Raw genomic sequence first — 17130 nt, 5'->3', positions numbered from 1 at the left:
TTTTCTGTTAAAATATTTCTACAGGTTTGAATGAAAACTTAAGAGAAATGGCTGTATATTTAAATAAATATTCATATGAGAATAGGTTTTTTTAGTACTTTGTGAAAAAAAAAAAAATAATTCAGAATATGATGTTGTATACGTCGGTGGTTCATTGAAAGGTTGCACACTTAAACCAACCGTAACTTTATAAGATAATTTTCTACAAATTATGCTCTATTGTAAAGTATCTGGAAATTAATGCAAATTAATATTTGGCGGACATGTCCAGGTCATTAAACCTTTTTCTAACTTCTTCTTCTTCTTTTTCTTCTTTTTCCGCAAAACTTAAACAACCTTTAACAACTGACTTTTAGTGCACCAATTTTCTGAGATTTTTATATATATAACCATATATGGTTGCATCACCATGAAGAACCAAAGTTAACTATCACTTATCCTTACATTTTTGTCTTCTAGTCGCTTAAAATAAAAAAATAAAATTATATTTTAAACTCACTGCACAGATAATTGAGCTTTGTCGCTGTACTCTCTCCTTCTTTATGCCTGCTTTCTTACTTGTGCCAAAATCCAAAGTATATTGTTTAGTTCCTATATTCTGGTTCTTGGTCTTACATTTATTACCAGAGTTTTGATTCTGTTAATTATTATTTAACCATTTTGAGTCTTGTAAATAATTAGAGGGTCCCATTTTAAACTGTATACCTTCTTGTTCATGTCGGCTACCACTTATCTAAGGTATACTTGAAATTTTTTCATGAAACCCTTGAAAAACTAAATCAAGATGTCTTCTTTCTAAAGATAAAACGGAAAAAAAGTCAAAATGAATCATTTAAATTCTTTAAAAGAAGAATTGATTTAATTACTATTGTGTCTTTTATGGAAGAAAAGTTTACTTGAAAAATCAGATCATTTTCTTTAGGCTTTTCATCTTTCTTTCTTTCTTTCTTTTCAGGGGTATTGATTGAAAAACAAGCTTAATCTTGCTGGCTGAAAGTCTTTTTACAGTGAATTTGTGTGAACATTTAGCATTTTCTTGAAAGCACTCTTAACTCAATGAGAGCTCAAGCAGGATACTAAAATGTTTCAGGGGTGGTAAGTAAAAGGCCAGCATCTTAAAGCCATTTTGCATCATGTTACTAGTTAACGGGAAAAATCCAAGAGTTGCAAGCTTGTCTGCCTGTCTGTCGGTTTGTATGCTTTTCCTATCCCTGCTACACACTGTTTTTTTTTTTTTTTTTTTTTTTTTTTTTTGGGTCCTGGTACTTTCAAAGGAAAGGGGAAAAGTCAGGGTAGATATTTTTGTCAAACTAGACTGGTTTTGTCAATTCAAAATGTTGCTAAGATAAAATCTTTATTTCTTTAAAGTTTCTTTTTTTTTTTAAATACTTGTAATCCATATATCCAAACAAGGCTCTGGTTTCGAGAAAAAAAATTTTTTATTCTTGGACTTAAATTTGTCTTCGATCTTGCAATTTTAAATTCATAAATAACAGGATAGTGGACTGATCCAAAGATCTTTTAATCTCTTTGATTGTTACCGAGTAACGGCTACTGGTGTAAATCTGTAAGTGATTGACTGTAGAATTTAGTTTGCATTTATATTTCCCCTTTTTCCATTATAATTATTATTGGAATAACTCTCTTTGCTTTTTTTTCGGGAAAGTCTTGCTATTCCAATCCTATTTTTCTATCGAGATCGATAAACAATTTCTTTTTTTAAGTTTTTAAGTTTTTAAGTTTGTATCCAGAGTTGATCTTTTTTTTTCACTCCTTGTCTGTATTTTTCATTCCTTGTTTATAGAACAAGGAGTGATTGTACATATATGTACTCTTATCCATGTTGATACTAAGCGACAAGGCTCCTTAAGATACAAGGTTGTGTTTTGATTTTACGTAGAAGAAAAATATGTTTACTAAAAAAAAAATTCATACAAGATTTGAAAGCATTGAATAAATAGAAAAAAAAAAATTTATTTTACTGCTAATGAATTTGTTTAATTTAAAAGGTTGGTTTTAGGAGAAAAAGTAAATATAATTGTAAATATATCTCGAGGAATACTCAACGTTTGCTGAACCCTTTCAGTTGCTTTAACAATTGCGGATTACGCATCTTTAAGATTATGACAAAGTAAATCATTTCATGGTAACACAAGAAATACTTGTCTATTTCTAACGGCCGTAGCAAGTCTGGTAAACTTATTTGTTCAAGAAAACAAAGATTTTAGAATTTTATCCACAGTATTCATTGATAAAATTCCGAACTAAAATAGCCAAATTCCTTTTGTTTTAAAAAAACTAGCTATTTACAAGCAATCTAGTACCTAAGCTTAAATATTGTAAACGTCCTAGTCTTGATCAAAAATGCGTATTGAAAAAGAAAAATCAAAATCAAAACCAAAACCAAAACCAATTTTTTTTTTTTTTTTGATTTAGGAAACCATTTAAAAGAAATGGTCTAAACCTAAAGATCATATGTTGGTAAGCGCGTTTTTTCCTCGTTTTATTTTTTTATTTTTTTATTTTTTATATCATTTTTTATTTTATTTTTTATATTATTTTTTATATTATTTTTTATATTATTTTTTATATTTTATTTTATTTTTTATTTTATTTTTTTTATTTTTTATTTTTTACCAGGTTCAATGGCTTCAAAACAATAATTACCAAAACCATGGCAATTTCTGTATATTTTTTTTCAATAACTTTTCAAACGCTTCACAAACCGAATTCTTCATCAGTCAAAAAAATGTTTAAACTAAACTAAAATTTCTAAGCTTTTTTTTTTTCTTGTCGTGTCTTTCATAAAGGATCTAACATATCTCATAATGCCTTTTTTTTTTTTTTTGAATAATCAAAAATGTTTTTTCTTTTTTTTTCTTTGCTTATAAGCAAACATGCGAGAATAGTTATGCAGTTGTGCAGAGAAAAAAAAAAGCGCGCAACACACATTAAGACTTAGCCTAAGCGTATTCTTGAAGTTAGAAGCCCTCCCTATATGGACTAAATGGGTGACCTTGTATAAGATAAGGAACAATTAGTTATCTCAAGCCTGCACTCTCCTTCATTCTTTTGCATTCCGGGGCTTTTGATGATAAATAACTGTAAGGAGAATTAAAGACTAAAAAAAACTGATTTCAATTTTTACTATATTATTATCATGATTAAGAATCTTTTATTATCATCAAAGCCTCAGTTGCACTTTAACGAACTTTCCCTGAATCCACATATCCAGCCCGCCTTCAAACAGTAAGCAGGTGGCCTAACCCATTATCAAAATTAGGCAAGTCCTACCTTTAAAGGGCAAATTTGCCTTATTTATTTTACTTCAAACATGACGCGTCAAACTCTTTAAAACTTCTTCTAAGAAATCATAGTCACAAGGTCATTAAAACTGCAGTACATAGTATATGAACTAAGTGCAATTTTTTTATACAAGGTCATGTTTCAATTTCTCGTGTACATGTAAGAATTTAAAAAAAACTAGCCAGGCCATTTTCATAACTAATGAGTGACTTTGGTACACTGTTGAATTCAGTCTAATTTTTTCCCATGCTAATTTTTTTTACTAAAAGAATTAGCACACAAAATCCGAACAAAAATTTTAACCTTCCACCCAATTTTTTCAAACTCTATTTTTCTACTGTGTATTAATGTATTTTACTGGTACGATAGCATATAATCAAAAAAAAAAAAAAAAAAAAAAAAAACATGAATAAAGGTTGTCAATCTATATTTTCAAAGGTTAAATTAACCCAAGAATGTTTCTTGGGATCTTTCAAAGAACAAATTGGTATTATTCTCATATATGTAGTATTTACGATTTAAGGTTATTCATAAGGTTATCTATGCCTTTTATAAATCTTTGCAATTTTTATTGAATTCTCATCCTTACTGTGAACATTTAACAAGTTTATCCAAGGGTGTTTCTCACTGCCCGACATAAATTTAATATTGTTATCCATAAGATAAACATTGCAATTGCCATGTTTTTCGGGTGTAGCCTTTGACAGAATAACTCTCATAGCAGATGGACGAGATAAGATATACTGAGAGCTTTATCTCTAAAATCACAAAAATCTTCAACAACATGCAGTCCTCAATTTAAGAAAGCATAAACTGCAACAGATAATTCAAGCTTTGTCGGTTTAGAAATTTGTCTTGCCTTTTTGTAAATGGATTTAAAACTAAAAGTCATATTAACTACCAAGTCGATAGTAAGTAACATTTCGTTGAAAAATCATAAAAAAATTGTTACATTGAGCATTACTTGTTAGTCATTGAAAAACTTGCTCTTAATTATAGTTTTAAAAGATTTGATGCGGACTTGTTTATTTTGATATAATATCGACAATGAGATATAGCTAACGCAAATTGAGGTTTTTTTTTTATCTCTTTTGCAAACTGAGAATTGAGGTCAATAATTACAGACTCAAAAGATTGAAGTAAAATACAAAAGATAGATTGATGGGACTCAAGATTCTTATTGTTGAATTTAGTAGCTATTAAATCTTTGCAAATTGTGGAATTCAGCAAACTTCCAATTGTCCTCTCACATGTTTGGAAAATTTACGATCACGACTTGTCTTGAAACAAATATATGGAGAAACTTGTTCATAAAGAAAATTGTACTGAGAAATTTTGAATGGTCAAATTTATCAGACAGTACTCTTCAAGATATTCCAAAAACCCAAAATTGACCCAAAATTGTGTCTGATATGATGGCATAAAGCATGGTAAATGATCCTTGATCTATTTTCATTTTGTTAGTGTTTTTTGTTGAGCAGTCCAATATGTTAAATGTTCTGTATGTATACCCCTTTTTATCACCATAAGGGGCTGTGTTTTATCCTCACCATCACCAAAAATTTTCTTAAACTCTTATCTGTTCTCCACACCTCATTAATATTTTTTTTCTATACTTCTCTTGAAATATCAATAATAAATTTGAAGATGGAAAACAATACTTGATCCACACCTTGAATATGAAAATTTTGAAATTAGACGAAACTATTTTAACAATTCTTAGTTTAATCTTGGATCCCATCAAAGGTATATTGTACTCAGATGAAATAGCGTTAAGGAAATTCAACCCCTTAATATTCGAACCAAGCCAAAAAGAAATGTTTACTCCAATATTTAGCATACTGAAATCAAATCAACATGCTGGGATAGGTAGTGGCTCTGGTAATTAACGAGACATTCTTGAACTACGGAACAACTTTTGTCAGGAGTCGCGTTTTGCATTTTCAAGTTAAAACTTTCTGAAATAAAACTTAAAACTAAAAAATAAGGTATTTCTGATATTTTATCATTTTTTCTTATCATGATCATATCATTTCTAACAATTTTTTTTGATTTTTTTTTTTGATTTTGTTCAGGTGTTGTAGGTCTCTCATGTGTGTTTGAATTGAGAATTCAAGATTTGGTTCGGATTCTCCCTTCTACAATACACGCAGAAAGTATTACGTAATGCAATATATCTAATTACCTCCCTTCTAAAAGGGAACCGATTTAAAATGGTCAAAAACTCAACATTGTAAATACAGGTTTACTTTATAATTTTTTTAAGAAACAATATCCTAATCGGCTATTCATATCAAATAATTTAAAAATTATTAATAAAAAATCATGACATCAATATTATTGTTTTATCGTTAAACGATCAAAAAAATAAATTATTTTGTTTTAAGAAAGAGGTCTTATAATTTTCTTTTTGGGTCAAGATAACTAACGATATTGATAAAATCAAAAGAAGTATTAGCGTTTATAAGTACGGTCACTACTTATACTCTATTTTTAAGCAAATCTCGTAAGATGAGGAAAAAGTGACTAAAGATTCCTTTGATGCGCACCCATTTAAAAATTTACAGCGCAAATCGTTTTGGAACAGACGACTTATTTGCACTGAGGATTACCCGACCATACTGGGGTTTACAAAATCACAGTACATCTAATTGTGATGCAGATTTTTTCTAAGAACAGGTGATTTTCAATTGATATCATCTTAACTTATATCAAGTCTCAGTTATGTAATTGTCAACTGTGATCATATTAATCTGATAATAAGAAGATCCATGACAAAAATTGGCTTTCATGTAATCTACCTACTATAAAAAACTTGGGGGTTGCAATGACAGAATGTATTACAATTTTTTGCAAGCCACCTGCTAACTCAATTACCTGACCTCCATCTTCCACCATTTTATTACCTTTTTAAAACTATAATAGTATAAGTTGAGTTCAAATAGCCATTTCTTTTCTTCTTAAAAGGAAAGTAGAAGAAGACAAATCTCATAAAAGTTATCCGCCTTTAAATTTACCCGGAATAATCTCATTTTGACTTTAAGATACTTCTTGGTAATCTTCAAAAATGAAAATTCGAAATTCCTTTGCTGCTGGTACGTGTTTTTTTTTTAAATATTAATATCTAACATGCTCAAATTTCTGATGCATTAATTATGGCTTTATTTCATTTTTTTTTTTTTTTTGCCGAATATACAAAATCAATTAACGCGCCTTTTATTAACCTGTTATATTTATATATATTTTTAAATTTACAGCATTTTTGGTTCTTTGTGCTTTGAGTGCATACCTTGGTTTCGCCGATATCCACCTCGGTTATGACAAGGCTCTTCATGCCATTACTTTTTTCATCTTAACTTTAGTGTTTTACTGGACAATTGACTCATCAAGAAAGAAGAGTATTAATCTTACTTTCTTGGTGTGCACAGTTTTCCTGGGAATTGGCTCTGAATTTGCACAAAACTTTTCTCCTGTATGTATTTTTCTCATTATTTCGACTATAAATAGACAACCTGCTAACTTTTTTTCAGTATCGAGAATTCGACTTTAAGGATATTCTTGTATGTAAAGAATTGATATTCAAACATTCATTTTGCTAATTTATTTTCATTTACAGTATAATGCTGCGGGAAGTATTTCGGCAATCGCACTCTCTGCCTGGTACCACAAAAGTGAGTTACATCATTATCTTTAATTAATCTTATTTCTTCTCATTATCAACTAACATTTATTAGGACTGCTATCTAGAAAGCGATCTGCTAAATATCATGCTCTTCATCAAGTAGATACCCCTCACCAAAGATTAGGACAAGTCACTGAGACTGGGGAGGAAATTGATCTAGAGGCTCAAACAGCACCTTCTACTCTTCGTGCTCAGCCAGAGCGCGTTGTTGAAGATGATGCCAGTGCTATCACGTTACAAGAAGTTGCTCCTGAGCCAGTTTCTGCTTCTGTTTCTACGGCGGAAGCTGTATCTAAGTAAATTAGGTATGATAACTAGGAGGGAAAAAAATAAAAGGAAACCCAAACAAAAAAGAACTCAAATCATCGCTCCTTTTCCCATGATCCATAATCCATAGTCTCACAACTAGTCTTCCTTTTTAATTAAATACAAACATTTTTATACACTTTATAAGCTCAGAGGAACTGCCATGTTTTCTCCAGTACATTTTAAATCGCACGGAAGGTCTAGGCCACATAAAACTAAGTTGATAGAGTATCAATCATTATTATTATTATCTTTCATTACAGAACATCAAGTCTCTTTGCCAAACATCAGTGCCGTTTACACCATAGGTTTAGCGAGCAAATTTAGTAACATGTAACAGTTTTACCGAATGAATACATGACCGAAAACCAGAGCTAGGATAAGTATCAACGTTCTGCAGCCAGCCTATTTCAGCCTACATGCTTCTATTTCCAGAACACTACAAGTCTCGGTTTATTCCCGAGTTTTTGTAGAGAATAATAAGGTTCTCTGAGGCTCTCTCAATGACATCTGTTCAATAAAAGACGAATATATTATAAAATAATTAGCAAACATCTTGGTAGCTTTTTTTGATTGAAAAGTTTATAAATTTGCGGATCATGCTTGCTTAAAAGACCATCTATATGACATACTGGAACCATATAAACTTGATTCTATTTCTTTTTTAAGATCGGGATTTGTTATTTCTGGTATTGAAACTGTCAATAATATGATTGCTTTTGGAAATCTATGCTGGCCCGAGATCTTCTCAATATTCCAAACTGCACCAACATCAATATACATATTTGGCCCAGTCATGTGCTTATATGTGTAACTACGATAATGGTTTTTCGGTATCAATTATAATTAATACAGCAATGCAAATAGAATGTTTGCACATCTATATTACAGACTTACGGCTTTCGCAATGTATCAAAAATCTGGAAGCTTTAGAGCTTTAGGAGGGCGTACTTAATGTCACAGGCATTTTTCAAAGTTACTGACTGAGAGATGATTTTAATTCTCACCCAAGCATAAAAAAGTAGCAGTTGAACAATATCGGATTCAACAGTGTAACGATGCACACAATAAACCATCTTAAAGGTAATTACGAGTACTGTGAACTGGTCGCCAATACCTCCAACCATATATGCTGCAGGATTTCCTACTCAAGATTGTTTTTGTAAACCATCACATACATTGATGTTGATAACAATGATGCCATTTACGATGTCACAATCATCAGCATCCTGAGGCATAAGACGATGAAAATGCAAGTGAAACTAATGATATCACCGAGGAAGGGCGAAGTGAAAGAAGATCCCCAACACTAATTGATAAGTTAAGTTTGCCGCATGTTAGGTCCATAGAAAAAGTGGTACTTTTGTTTTGAAAAGTCATTTATAACCAAAGAATTTGATAAGGTGCTTGACTTAGATATCTATGTTTTTAAAAAAGTCGATCTGTTAGTAGTTCTGGGTTGCAATTTCTTTCACAATTCCCAAAATTCAAAGATTGAATTATGGAACTGACTTTGACTTGCTTTCAATGCATGACTAATTGGAAGTTCACTCAGAAGTGTATAAGCCTTGTATACAACATTCAAAAATATAATAAGAGAAACAATAATGATTTTGCAGGCTTTGACTTTCGAAGAATCGTAGGTCAGAGGCAGTACCGAAATCAGATCAGATCAAAACAAAATTCCCTTCTTAATAATAGCGATAACACTGAAGCAATTAAAGTTTCTGTAGGCTACTATGATGGAGAAAATGACAGCTGTTCTCGAACAAACAGTAGCCATACTAAGAATGTTGAGAGTGTTGGTTCTGATGATACAACAACATCATTTTCTATAAAACTTTTGGAACGACAGAAACGGCTGGAGAAAGGCCCATGTTTTTTCGCAACCTGGAATTTGTATGTGTAAGCTTTACATTAGCAAGTCTTAAGCAAAATATGATACTTTGAAAGTGCCCTCAGTTGGAATATATTAAAATCGAAAAAGACAAATTTGGCCTTTTTCACCATTAAATGGGTCATCCTTTGTAACACCACAAGACTCTTAAGGAGATGTTGTTCCCCACGATTAGTTTAAGCACTTTGAACAAGGCTGACTTAAATAAGTGAATTTTCTAAAGGGGTAGACAAAAAAAAAGTGTCGCCAAGGAGATGAAAACGTTGATCAATTTAAAAGGCACTCACCAAAATTGTGACTGCGTGTCTCTTCGAGGGCATACGGTGTGTTGTTGACGTAGATAAGTTTCGCGCCAGGTACGCGTATTCAACGATACGAAATCACTATACATCACAATAATTATACAAAGTTACAACAACAAAGAAAAATGGACTTTGATGAAAATTTCAAAACTGTGGCGTCTCCTGGATTAGTTTTTGACTTGTCGCGTAGTCCCAAAGTAAGAAATTGTATGACCTTATAAGCTTTATATGATACCAGGATCTGGACCTTTTTTTTTACAAAAAAACCAAAAAGAAGAGACTGGCAATTATAATAATCTTGATTACAAAGTGGTTGTAGAGTGTGGAAGATTTTAGAAAATGATAGTTATTTTAAGAATAAGACATTCAATCAAGTCTTGGTTTGATGAACTGTTTAAAAGCTGGATTTTTTATCACTTGCAACTTAGATAATTTAAAAACCAAATTCATTTTAAACGCCTTGTATATAAAAATTAAAAAAAAAAGCAAAATACTAGCCATCATCTCGGTCATTATTTGTAGGGGGGAGGATCTTGAGACCCATATGGTTTAGTGGCAGTGGAATCTTTAAATGGGTCATTTGAATTGTTGTAATAATGGCGTGTATTACCCATATCGCTTTGATTATCATTGTAGTAGCTTGAGTTTTCACCGAGGGGATACGGGCTCATTTCAATGGCTGATCCCTGATTGCCCTGGTAAGTAGTGCTAGCACCACCATAGGCTGTATTTTCACCTAGACGTTGATAGCCAACACCGTTGTTACCAATGCCCGAAAAAAAGCCTCCATTTTGTGCCGATTGCTGAGGCATCTGTGGCGGAACTGAAGACACAGATGCAGTTCCATCCTTAGAATATGTTTCCCAAGCAGGTGTAATTTTCGGTCCTGGATTAGGTTCGGGTTGATAGGTATTATTCACATAGTAATTTGTTTGATGGGGCAGCGGTGGCATAGCTCCAGGGTTATAAGAAGATTGAGTGTCACGATAATTTTTATTCTTTCCACGACAGCAGCAAGCAGTACAAAGACAGCAAAGAGAAGCAAAGAAACCAACTCCGTAAAAAAGACATTGAAAGATAGTACCAAGAATCCAAATACCTAAAAAAATCGTATGTTAATAAACAACATCAGCTAAAAATGAATCTTATAATAGTTACTTACCCACTAGGCAGGCCAGAATGATGCCAATAATAGCAATCCATTTACAAGCTGTGTTGTTCATACAACTATCCCAGCTTGAAAAGGCTATATAATTTAGCAAGTTAGCAAAAATCTTAAAATAGAAATATTTTCTTTAGTCTGTTTTCTTTATTCTAAAGGCACTTACACTGGGTTGTATTTTTAACTTCTCCTATAAAGTCGCGAGGTAGCAGAATATTATAAGGACAAAAGTCAGTTTTTGGGATCGAAAACTGATCGAGAAGTGGTAATAAAATAGTTGGTGCCATTTTGTTAAAAATTGTAGCACTTAATATAAATAGTTTGGGTAGTGAAAAAAAATTAAAAAATTTAAAATTTAAAAAAAAAAAAAAAAAAAACGAGTTCTGGTAGAAAAAGAGGAGGTTTGGTGAGTTTATATATAAAGTATGTCGAGGGGTGAGAGAGTGCGGCTTAGCCGCAACAAGCCCTCCCAAGCCACTGATGCCTTCTTCCTCTCCACGTATTAGCAGGAACACAGCCCCGGAGTAACAGCAAATGAAGCTGGGCAATTTTGTTAGTTTATATACGTTTTAAAAACTGAATAGGTTTATTATTATTATTTTTTTTTTGATATATATATAGTATTTCTAAAAAAAAAATACAGCAACAACCAGAAGTTATACAAGATGCGCCTAAACAAAGCTTTAAGTCTTGTGGCAGGGCTTACATTTTATAGCCTCTTCGTGAGATAACCGAAAATTTTGTTTATTGGGCTGAGTTTTAGATTTTTTTATTTAAACCTTACTATATATATATATTTAACATAGTTATTATCATCATCATCATCATCTTCATCATCATAATATACTAAATTTTAAATTCAAAATGGCTCCGATTCTTATGTTACCAGGCTCTTCTCAGCTTACAACTCTTGTCGCTCGAGATGTTGCTCTCTTATCTGGTGAGTTAAACGCTCAGATCATATAACCAGAAAAAGCCTCAATTAACGAAATCATTCATAGATTTTCGAAATGGCTTTGACGACAATCCCGTATATCAGATACTTTTTATTATTTTTATTATTATTTTTGGTGCTTTTAGTAAGTAAATTGAGCTTTTACTTCTCTAACAAAATCTAACACATTAAATCTTCTTTCAGTGATATACTTACTTTCCCCAGTTTTTGCTCTTTGCGGTGTGTTTATAGGCGTCATATTTTCTATATGTTGTGTTGCCTGCATAAGCTCTTGTAGCTTATGCTTTGGTAACTCTGGACCTCGTTTCATCATTGAAAACACATATGAAGACTCAGAGCCAGAAGAAATTACGTCTCCACTGATCACAACTGTGACCAGCTATACTACCGAGGAACCCACCCTTTCCACAAATACCGCTTAGCCATTATTTTAAATTTTAGGATTATAAACTTCAGAATTTATATTTTTATATATTTTTTAATGCAAGTTCATTATTACATATGAAGTTATCCAAAATCAAAATCAAAATCAAAATTAAGTAAAAAATACTCGATTAGCGTGCAAATGCAAAAATTTCCTTCATGTCCACATACCGGCGACCACATTGTGTCATATATTTTTCCACAACTCCACGAGTGGAAGCAAACCGCCCACGATTATGCTCTGCCAAAGCATTGATGGTATTAAACTCTTTTTTAACAGCTGCAACGACTTCTCCATCAGCAGATCCTTTTTCTATGAGCTCTAGTCGTTTTTGTACTCGGCGCCTAGCGCGATCCACATCAAACAGACTGTCATAATAAATAAGTTGATTGTACATTCGTAAATCTCCATATTCAAAAGAAACGAGTCCACCACATGCTTGAAACACACCATTTGCGGTTTCAACAACATTCAGACACCGTCGCCCATAAACGCTAATTTGTCGTGTCCTAGTGCCACATTCAGAGCATGAAACCCAAGCGGCATAATACTGTGCCATTTGCGATCGCAACTGAACTTCAAGTTGTGCATTCACTCGAGACATAGGAACACTCTCAAGACAATGGGAACAACGTACACCGTTTGCAGTTACCACAGAAGATTCATGAGCATCAGAAGAATTCAGCCCAATAAATGCAAAGGTTTTAGAGCATGATCCACAAGCAATCATAAATGTGGTAGAATCTCGGAATCGCTCGCTATCATCAATGGTGCTTTGAAATGGAGTGAATGATATTTCTTTTCCATCATTATTTCCATTTCCACCATTAGCCCTTGATTGGTATTTACTTAGGTTTAAACCTAAACAATCAGCTAGTCTCATGGCATTTGTCCCGCTCATCGGGGCAACAAGACGCTCAAGAGGTGGCAAGATCTGACGTGTGAGGTAATATTCAGAATCTGGCCGGTAAAGACCATTGGAATCATCAATTTCTTTTCTTGTTAATGCTCGCTGGGCCGGGTGTCGATTATTAAATGGCTTAGAACCTTCTATACCCTCTTCAGAAATATCGACATCATCTTCCATATTCACATCTTCGCCAGTTTTTTCCTCTTTTTCAGCAATTACATATGAAATAATGTCGTCTGGTCGCACAACCTCGCCATGAGAAATAAGTCGTCGTGCAACAACAACATGAGGTAGTGTCAAACCACCACCAGGGTAATCTTTGGGATTTTTTCCTAGTCTGTTGCGAATTAAATATTGACCAAGAGGGACCTTATTTTCACGTACTCGTGTTGCGAGCTTTCTTAAATATTCATGGATATTCTCAATAGCTGTTTCAGAAGAATCGGTACCCAAAATCTCGTTTAATGCATACTTGGAAGCCTCTTTTGACAAAATACAGTATTCACGACGTTTCATATCCAAACCCTTAACTTCAATATCCATGCGAGTATCTTTATTGTTTTCAGGACCAGACATGTTAACAGCTGCGTACTTCTTTTTGGCGTGCAAAAGCATTCGTCTAAAAACATTATCTATGTCAATTTCAAGTAGTTTGTAACGTTGATTTACTTGAGACTTGAAATCATTACCGATTTTGAGAGCCTCATCGTACTGATCAACATTGGTGTTAATCATAACAGAGTCAGTATCTCCATAAATAACTTGAAGCCCATTTGTTTCTGCAAGTGTTTTAGTTGCCATGAGAATCTCACGGCCCTTATATGTTGTCAAAACAGCAAGTGGCCGAGCATAAAACCGCGACCGCACATAGCCTAAACAACCATACATGGAATTCGCGGTAAGTTTTAGAGCTTGTTGCTTAATATCCCATTGAGCCTTTTGTGTCGGGGTAGCTTTAGGATCTTTCATATTGTTCTTTACTGCTCGACGACGCTGAACAAGTGCTTGGACAAGACGTGGAAAAATTCCCAAAGGAACTGATCTATCTGGAAGAGTAAGAATTTCCTCGTCATAACCATCAGGCTCTTCCCCATTAGCAATTTTGGTATTATAGGCTCTACGGTCCACGGTAGTAAAGCAAATATTAAACTCTTGAATGATGCTGGGGTATAAAGAGTTGAAGTCCATGACTAAAATAATTTTGTCATAAAGACCACGTTCTGGTTCAAAAACAAGACCACCCTTATACTTTTCTTTCTTTTTACCAGGTTGATGTGTTTGTGTTGCTGAAGGATCGTCTAAATCATCTTCATCATGATGGTGAAAATCTTGTGATGCGACTTGTGAAGCTTTCGATGATCCATTTTTGTGTGCCCCATTGGCAGTTGATTGAGATTTTTTCTGAGAAGAGTACTTATCTGGAAGAATATAGTTTTGTCGATGAAACTCATGAAGTAAAATAAATTCATTTCGCTCCGCACGAGTACCTGTAAGAGATCGTGCCCAAGAGTTACCAGCAATATTTGTTAGTTGTTTTGAAAGCGCCAGCATTTGCGTACGAAAAGCAATTGCAATGGAAAAAAAGGTATCTGTTTCATTGTGCATGAGATATTCATATAAGCCACTTGAAGTTGTCACCCAGTCACTCTTTCCCGCATCGAGTGGCTGATCAAGTCTCTCTTGATCGTTGAGGTATAATTTGGTCATTTCCGTCAAAGTCCAACTATCACACTTCATGGTAAGTGATTGACCGTAAGTATTGGAAATATCAAGAAGCAAACGACCTGTGGCAACTTGACGCTGGAAATTAATGTCATTTCCACGGCCAAATCCATTAGGCCAGGAAGTTTGACGATATCTGCCTAGACGAGACCATCCAGAAATTCTCTTATCACGGATACGATGAGACAAAATATTAAAATGAACATTCTCTAAAGAATGGCCCACGAATACGTCAGGGTCAAATCGTTGAATCTGCTTGAGGAACTCAGCTAACATGCCTGACTCATCGCGAAATGTTCGTACAGTATTTCGAATTTTGCTGTTTTGCCGTTTGTCATTCATTTCACGCTCAAAACCCATAGGAAATACACCTCCTGTAACTGGTCTCACATAGGTGAAGACAAAAGATGGCAACTCTGTGGGATTGGCTGTTGTATCATGTGCCATTTCAGTGTAAATTCGGGCACTTATAGCGGCAACTTCCTGTTTATTTTCCTTTTTATTCATGACCGTGCGAAGTGATAAAGACATGACAGTAAGTGGAGGGGTAGGAAAATTAACCTCTGATTCGGAAACAACAGAGACTTTTAAAGGAGAATCAGCAGCAACTTCGAGATTACACCAAGAAGCATTATGGATTGATGAAAAATCGGGAGATTCGATTTCTAACCAGCATGGACCCATAACATTACGAGACAATACAAATTGTTCAAATAGTGCTGTATTAGTTCCAAAAACATGAGAAAAAGTCTCTCCCTGAATATCTGCCGGTAAAACATGTTGGTTGAAATTCTCATAATTGTATAAAACTTGTAAATATTCTGCTTCTGCTGGAACATCGGGTATTTCAAAAGCGTACTTTTTAGTAACAGGTTTGGAACGAAAGTTATTTATCCCATAGTTAGAAAGAGTTTTACAAACTTCGGCATAAACGTCAAGAACAGGAACCTGACCATCTTCTCCATTATTTTCGCGTTTGGGTAAAAAGTAAAGTTCACGCTGAATGTTATTTACCACAAGGAAAACGCTTCCAAACTTGCCAGTTTTTTTGTTTTTAACTTTGCCAAAAAGACCCAGGCGAGAACCAAAGTCATGATAATCTGTCCAAAATATACGCAATTTACCGTCATCCTCGACAACGTCTTCAGAAGAAAAATTGGAAATATTTTGATCATCATGTGTATGCTTTTCATCTAGTACATTAGATAACAAAGTTTCATTAAGACTCATCCAAGCCGGCGTATCTGGACGAGAGCTTTGAGCAGGAGCAGGTGTAAGAGGTTGGGCTAACTTTGTCGGTGAAAATTCGGGACGCGAAGGTGAAGATATTGGTGAAAAAGGTGACTTTGTTGGAGATTGAATAGGTGCTAGAGATGGTTTAGGGGTAGAATTGATGTTAATGCTTACTGGCTTTTGAGATGTTTTGTTTACAACAGATTTATAATTAGCACCAGGCATTAGAGGAGCTGGCTCGTCAATATCTGAATCGCTTTCTTCTTCTTCTTCTTCTTCTTCGTATTCTTCTTCTTTTTTATGGTCGGTAATAGGTGATGAAGGCGAATGCATCTCAATATCTATGGGCGGTTCCTGGTTTGATTTAGAAAATATTGAAGTTTTTGCTTTTTTTATAATATGCTTGCTGGGCCCAAGACTATCTATAAGATCACCGTAATTTTCCGAAAAAGGATCCTTTTCCAAAGCTTTTGTACTTGATATAGAAGATGAAATTGGTCTTTTTAAAGTTGAAGGTTTTTTAACTCCATTTCCAAGACTAGAAATCATGGCTTCTAAATCATCGTCATTTTTCTTTAATTGTTTCTAAAAATGGTTAGGTCGAAATCAACGCTGTTACTACCTTTAAATTAACATACAGATTTTGATTTTGCAGCTTTTTTGAACATTTCAGAAATATCTCTGCTTTTAATTTTATTTTCCGGTGGAGGGGGGGGTGGGGACTGTGCTTTGCGTCGTTTGTCTTTATTCTTAGACTTTCTCGATCCCTTTTTGTCACGGTCATCATCATCGGAGTAATAGTTGTTCTTATAGCCTCCAATATCATTAGAACCGTCGTTTCGAGAATATCCGTGATCACCATCATTGACTTCAATGAAATCATCGTCATCGTCATAATGGTTATTACTGGCATCCTCGTCAACGACATCGTACAGGGAATCTTCATTAATTTTATAAGTCGATAAACGGGACTTCCCACTCTTTCTAAGAGCCGCAAGCTCTGCAAGCTTTTCTTTTCGACTAGACATTAGCTAGGGTTTAATATATTTGGTATTGGTGAATGTGAAAGATGTGAAAGATGGTAAAGATAGTAAACAAGAGAAAGGAAAAGGAAAAGGTAAAGGTAAAAGTAAAAGTAAAAGTAAAAGTAAAAGTAAACAAAAATCTAACCAACCAAAATAAAAACAAAACAAAACAAAACACGACTTGTTTCCCAAATATATTTTTTTGA

The 17130-nt window shown here is 33.8% G+C and overlaps 4 protein-coding genes across 4 annotated transcripts; 2 read left to right on the top strand and 2 right to left on the bottom strand.

Annotated features, from left to right (window-relative positions):
* Positions 1-6373: 6373 nt before the first annotated feature.
* On the top strand, positions 6374-7288 carry SAPINGB_P003251 (uncharacterized protein; the record flags this gene model as incomplete). The annotated part of the gene is made up of 5 exons (XM_031997969.1): positions 6374-6401; positions 6564-6778; positions 6837-6866; positions 6923-6977; positions 7041-7288. 5 exons carry the CDS (start codon positions 6374-6376, stop codon positions 7286-7288), a joined length of 576 nt encoding a protein of 191 aa, XP_031853860.1.
* A 2717-nt stretch (positions 7289-10005) lies between these two features.
* Positions 10006-10942, bottom strand: SAPINGB_P003250 (uncharacterized protein; the record flags this gene model as incomplete). Its single annotated transcript, XM_031997968.1, has 3 exons — positions 10006-10592; positions 10656-10739; positions 10822-10942. 3 exons carry the CDS (start codon positions 10940-10942, stop codon positions 10006-10008), a joined length of 792 nt encoding a protein of 263 aa, XP_031853859.1.
* Positions 10943-11519: 577 nt separating this feature from the next.
* Positions 11520-12032, top strand: SAPINGB_P003249 (uncharacterized protein; the record flags this gene model as incomplete). Its single annotated transcript, XM_031997967.1, has 3 exons — positions 11520-11595; positions 11657-11734; positions 11794-12032. 3 exons carry the CDS (start codon positions 11520-11522, stop codon positions 12030-12032), a joined length of 393 nt encoding a protein of 130 aa, XP_031853858.1.
* Positions 12033-12164: 132 nt separating this feature from the next.
* Positions 12165-16927, bottom strand: SAPINGB_P003248 (uncharacterized protein; the record flags this gene model as incomplete). The annotated part of the gene is made up of 2 exons (XM_031997966.1): positions 12165-16484; positions 16538-16927. The coding sequence occupies 2 exons, from the start codon at positions 16925-16927 to the stop codon at positions 12165-12167; spliced, it is 4710 nt and encodes a 1569-aa protein (XP_031853857.1).
* Between the last annotated feature and the right edge of the window lie 203 nt (positions 16928-17130).

The sequence above is a fragment of the Magnusiomyces paraingens genome (genome assembly GCF_902498895.1).
Source record: "Magnusiomyces paraingens strain CBS 517.90 genome assembly, contig: contig2, whole genome shotgun sequence".
Taxonomy (NCBI): Eukaryota; Fungi; Ascomycota; class Dipodascomycetes; order Dipodascales; family Dipodascaceae; genus Magnusiomyces; species Magnusiomyces paraingens.
This window is presented reverse-complemented; position numbering and strand designations above follow the sequence as displayed.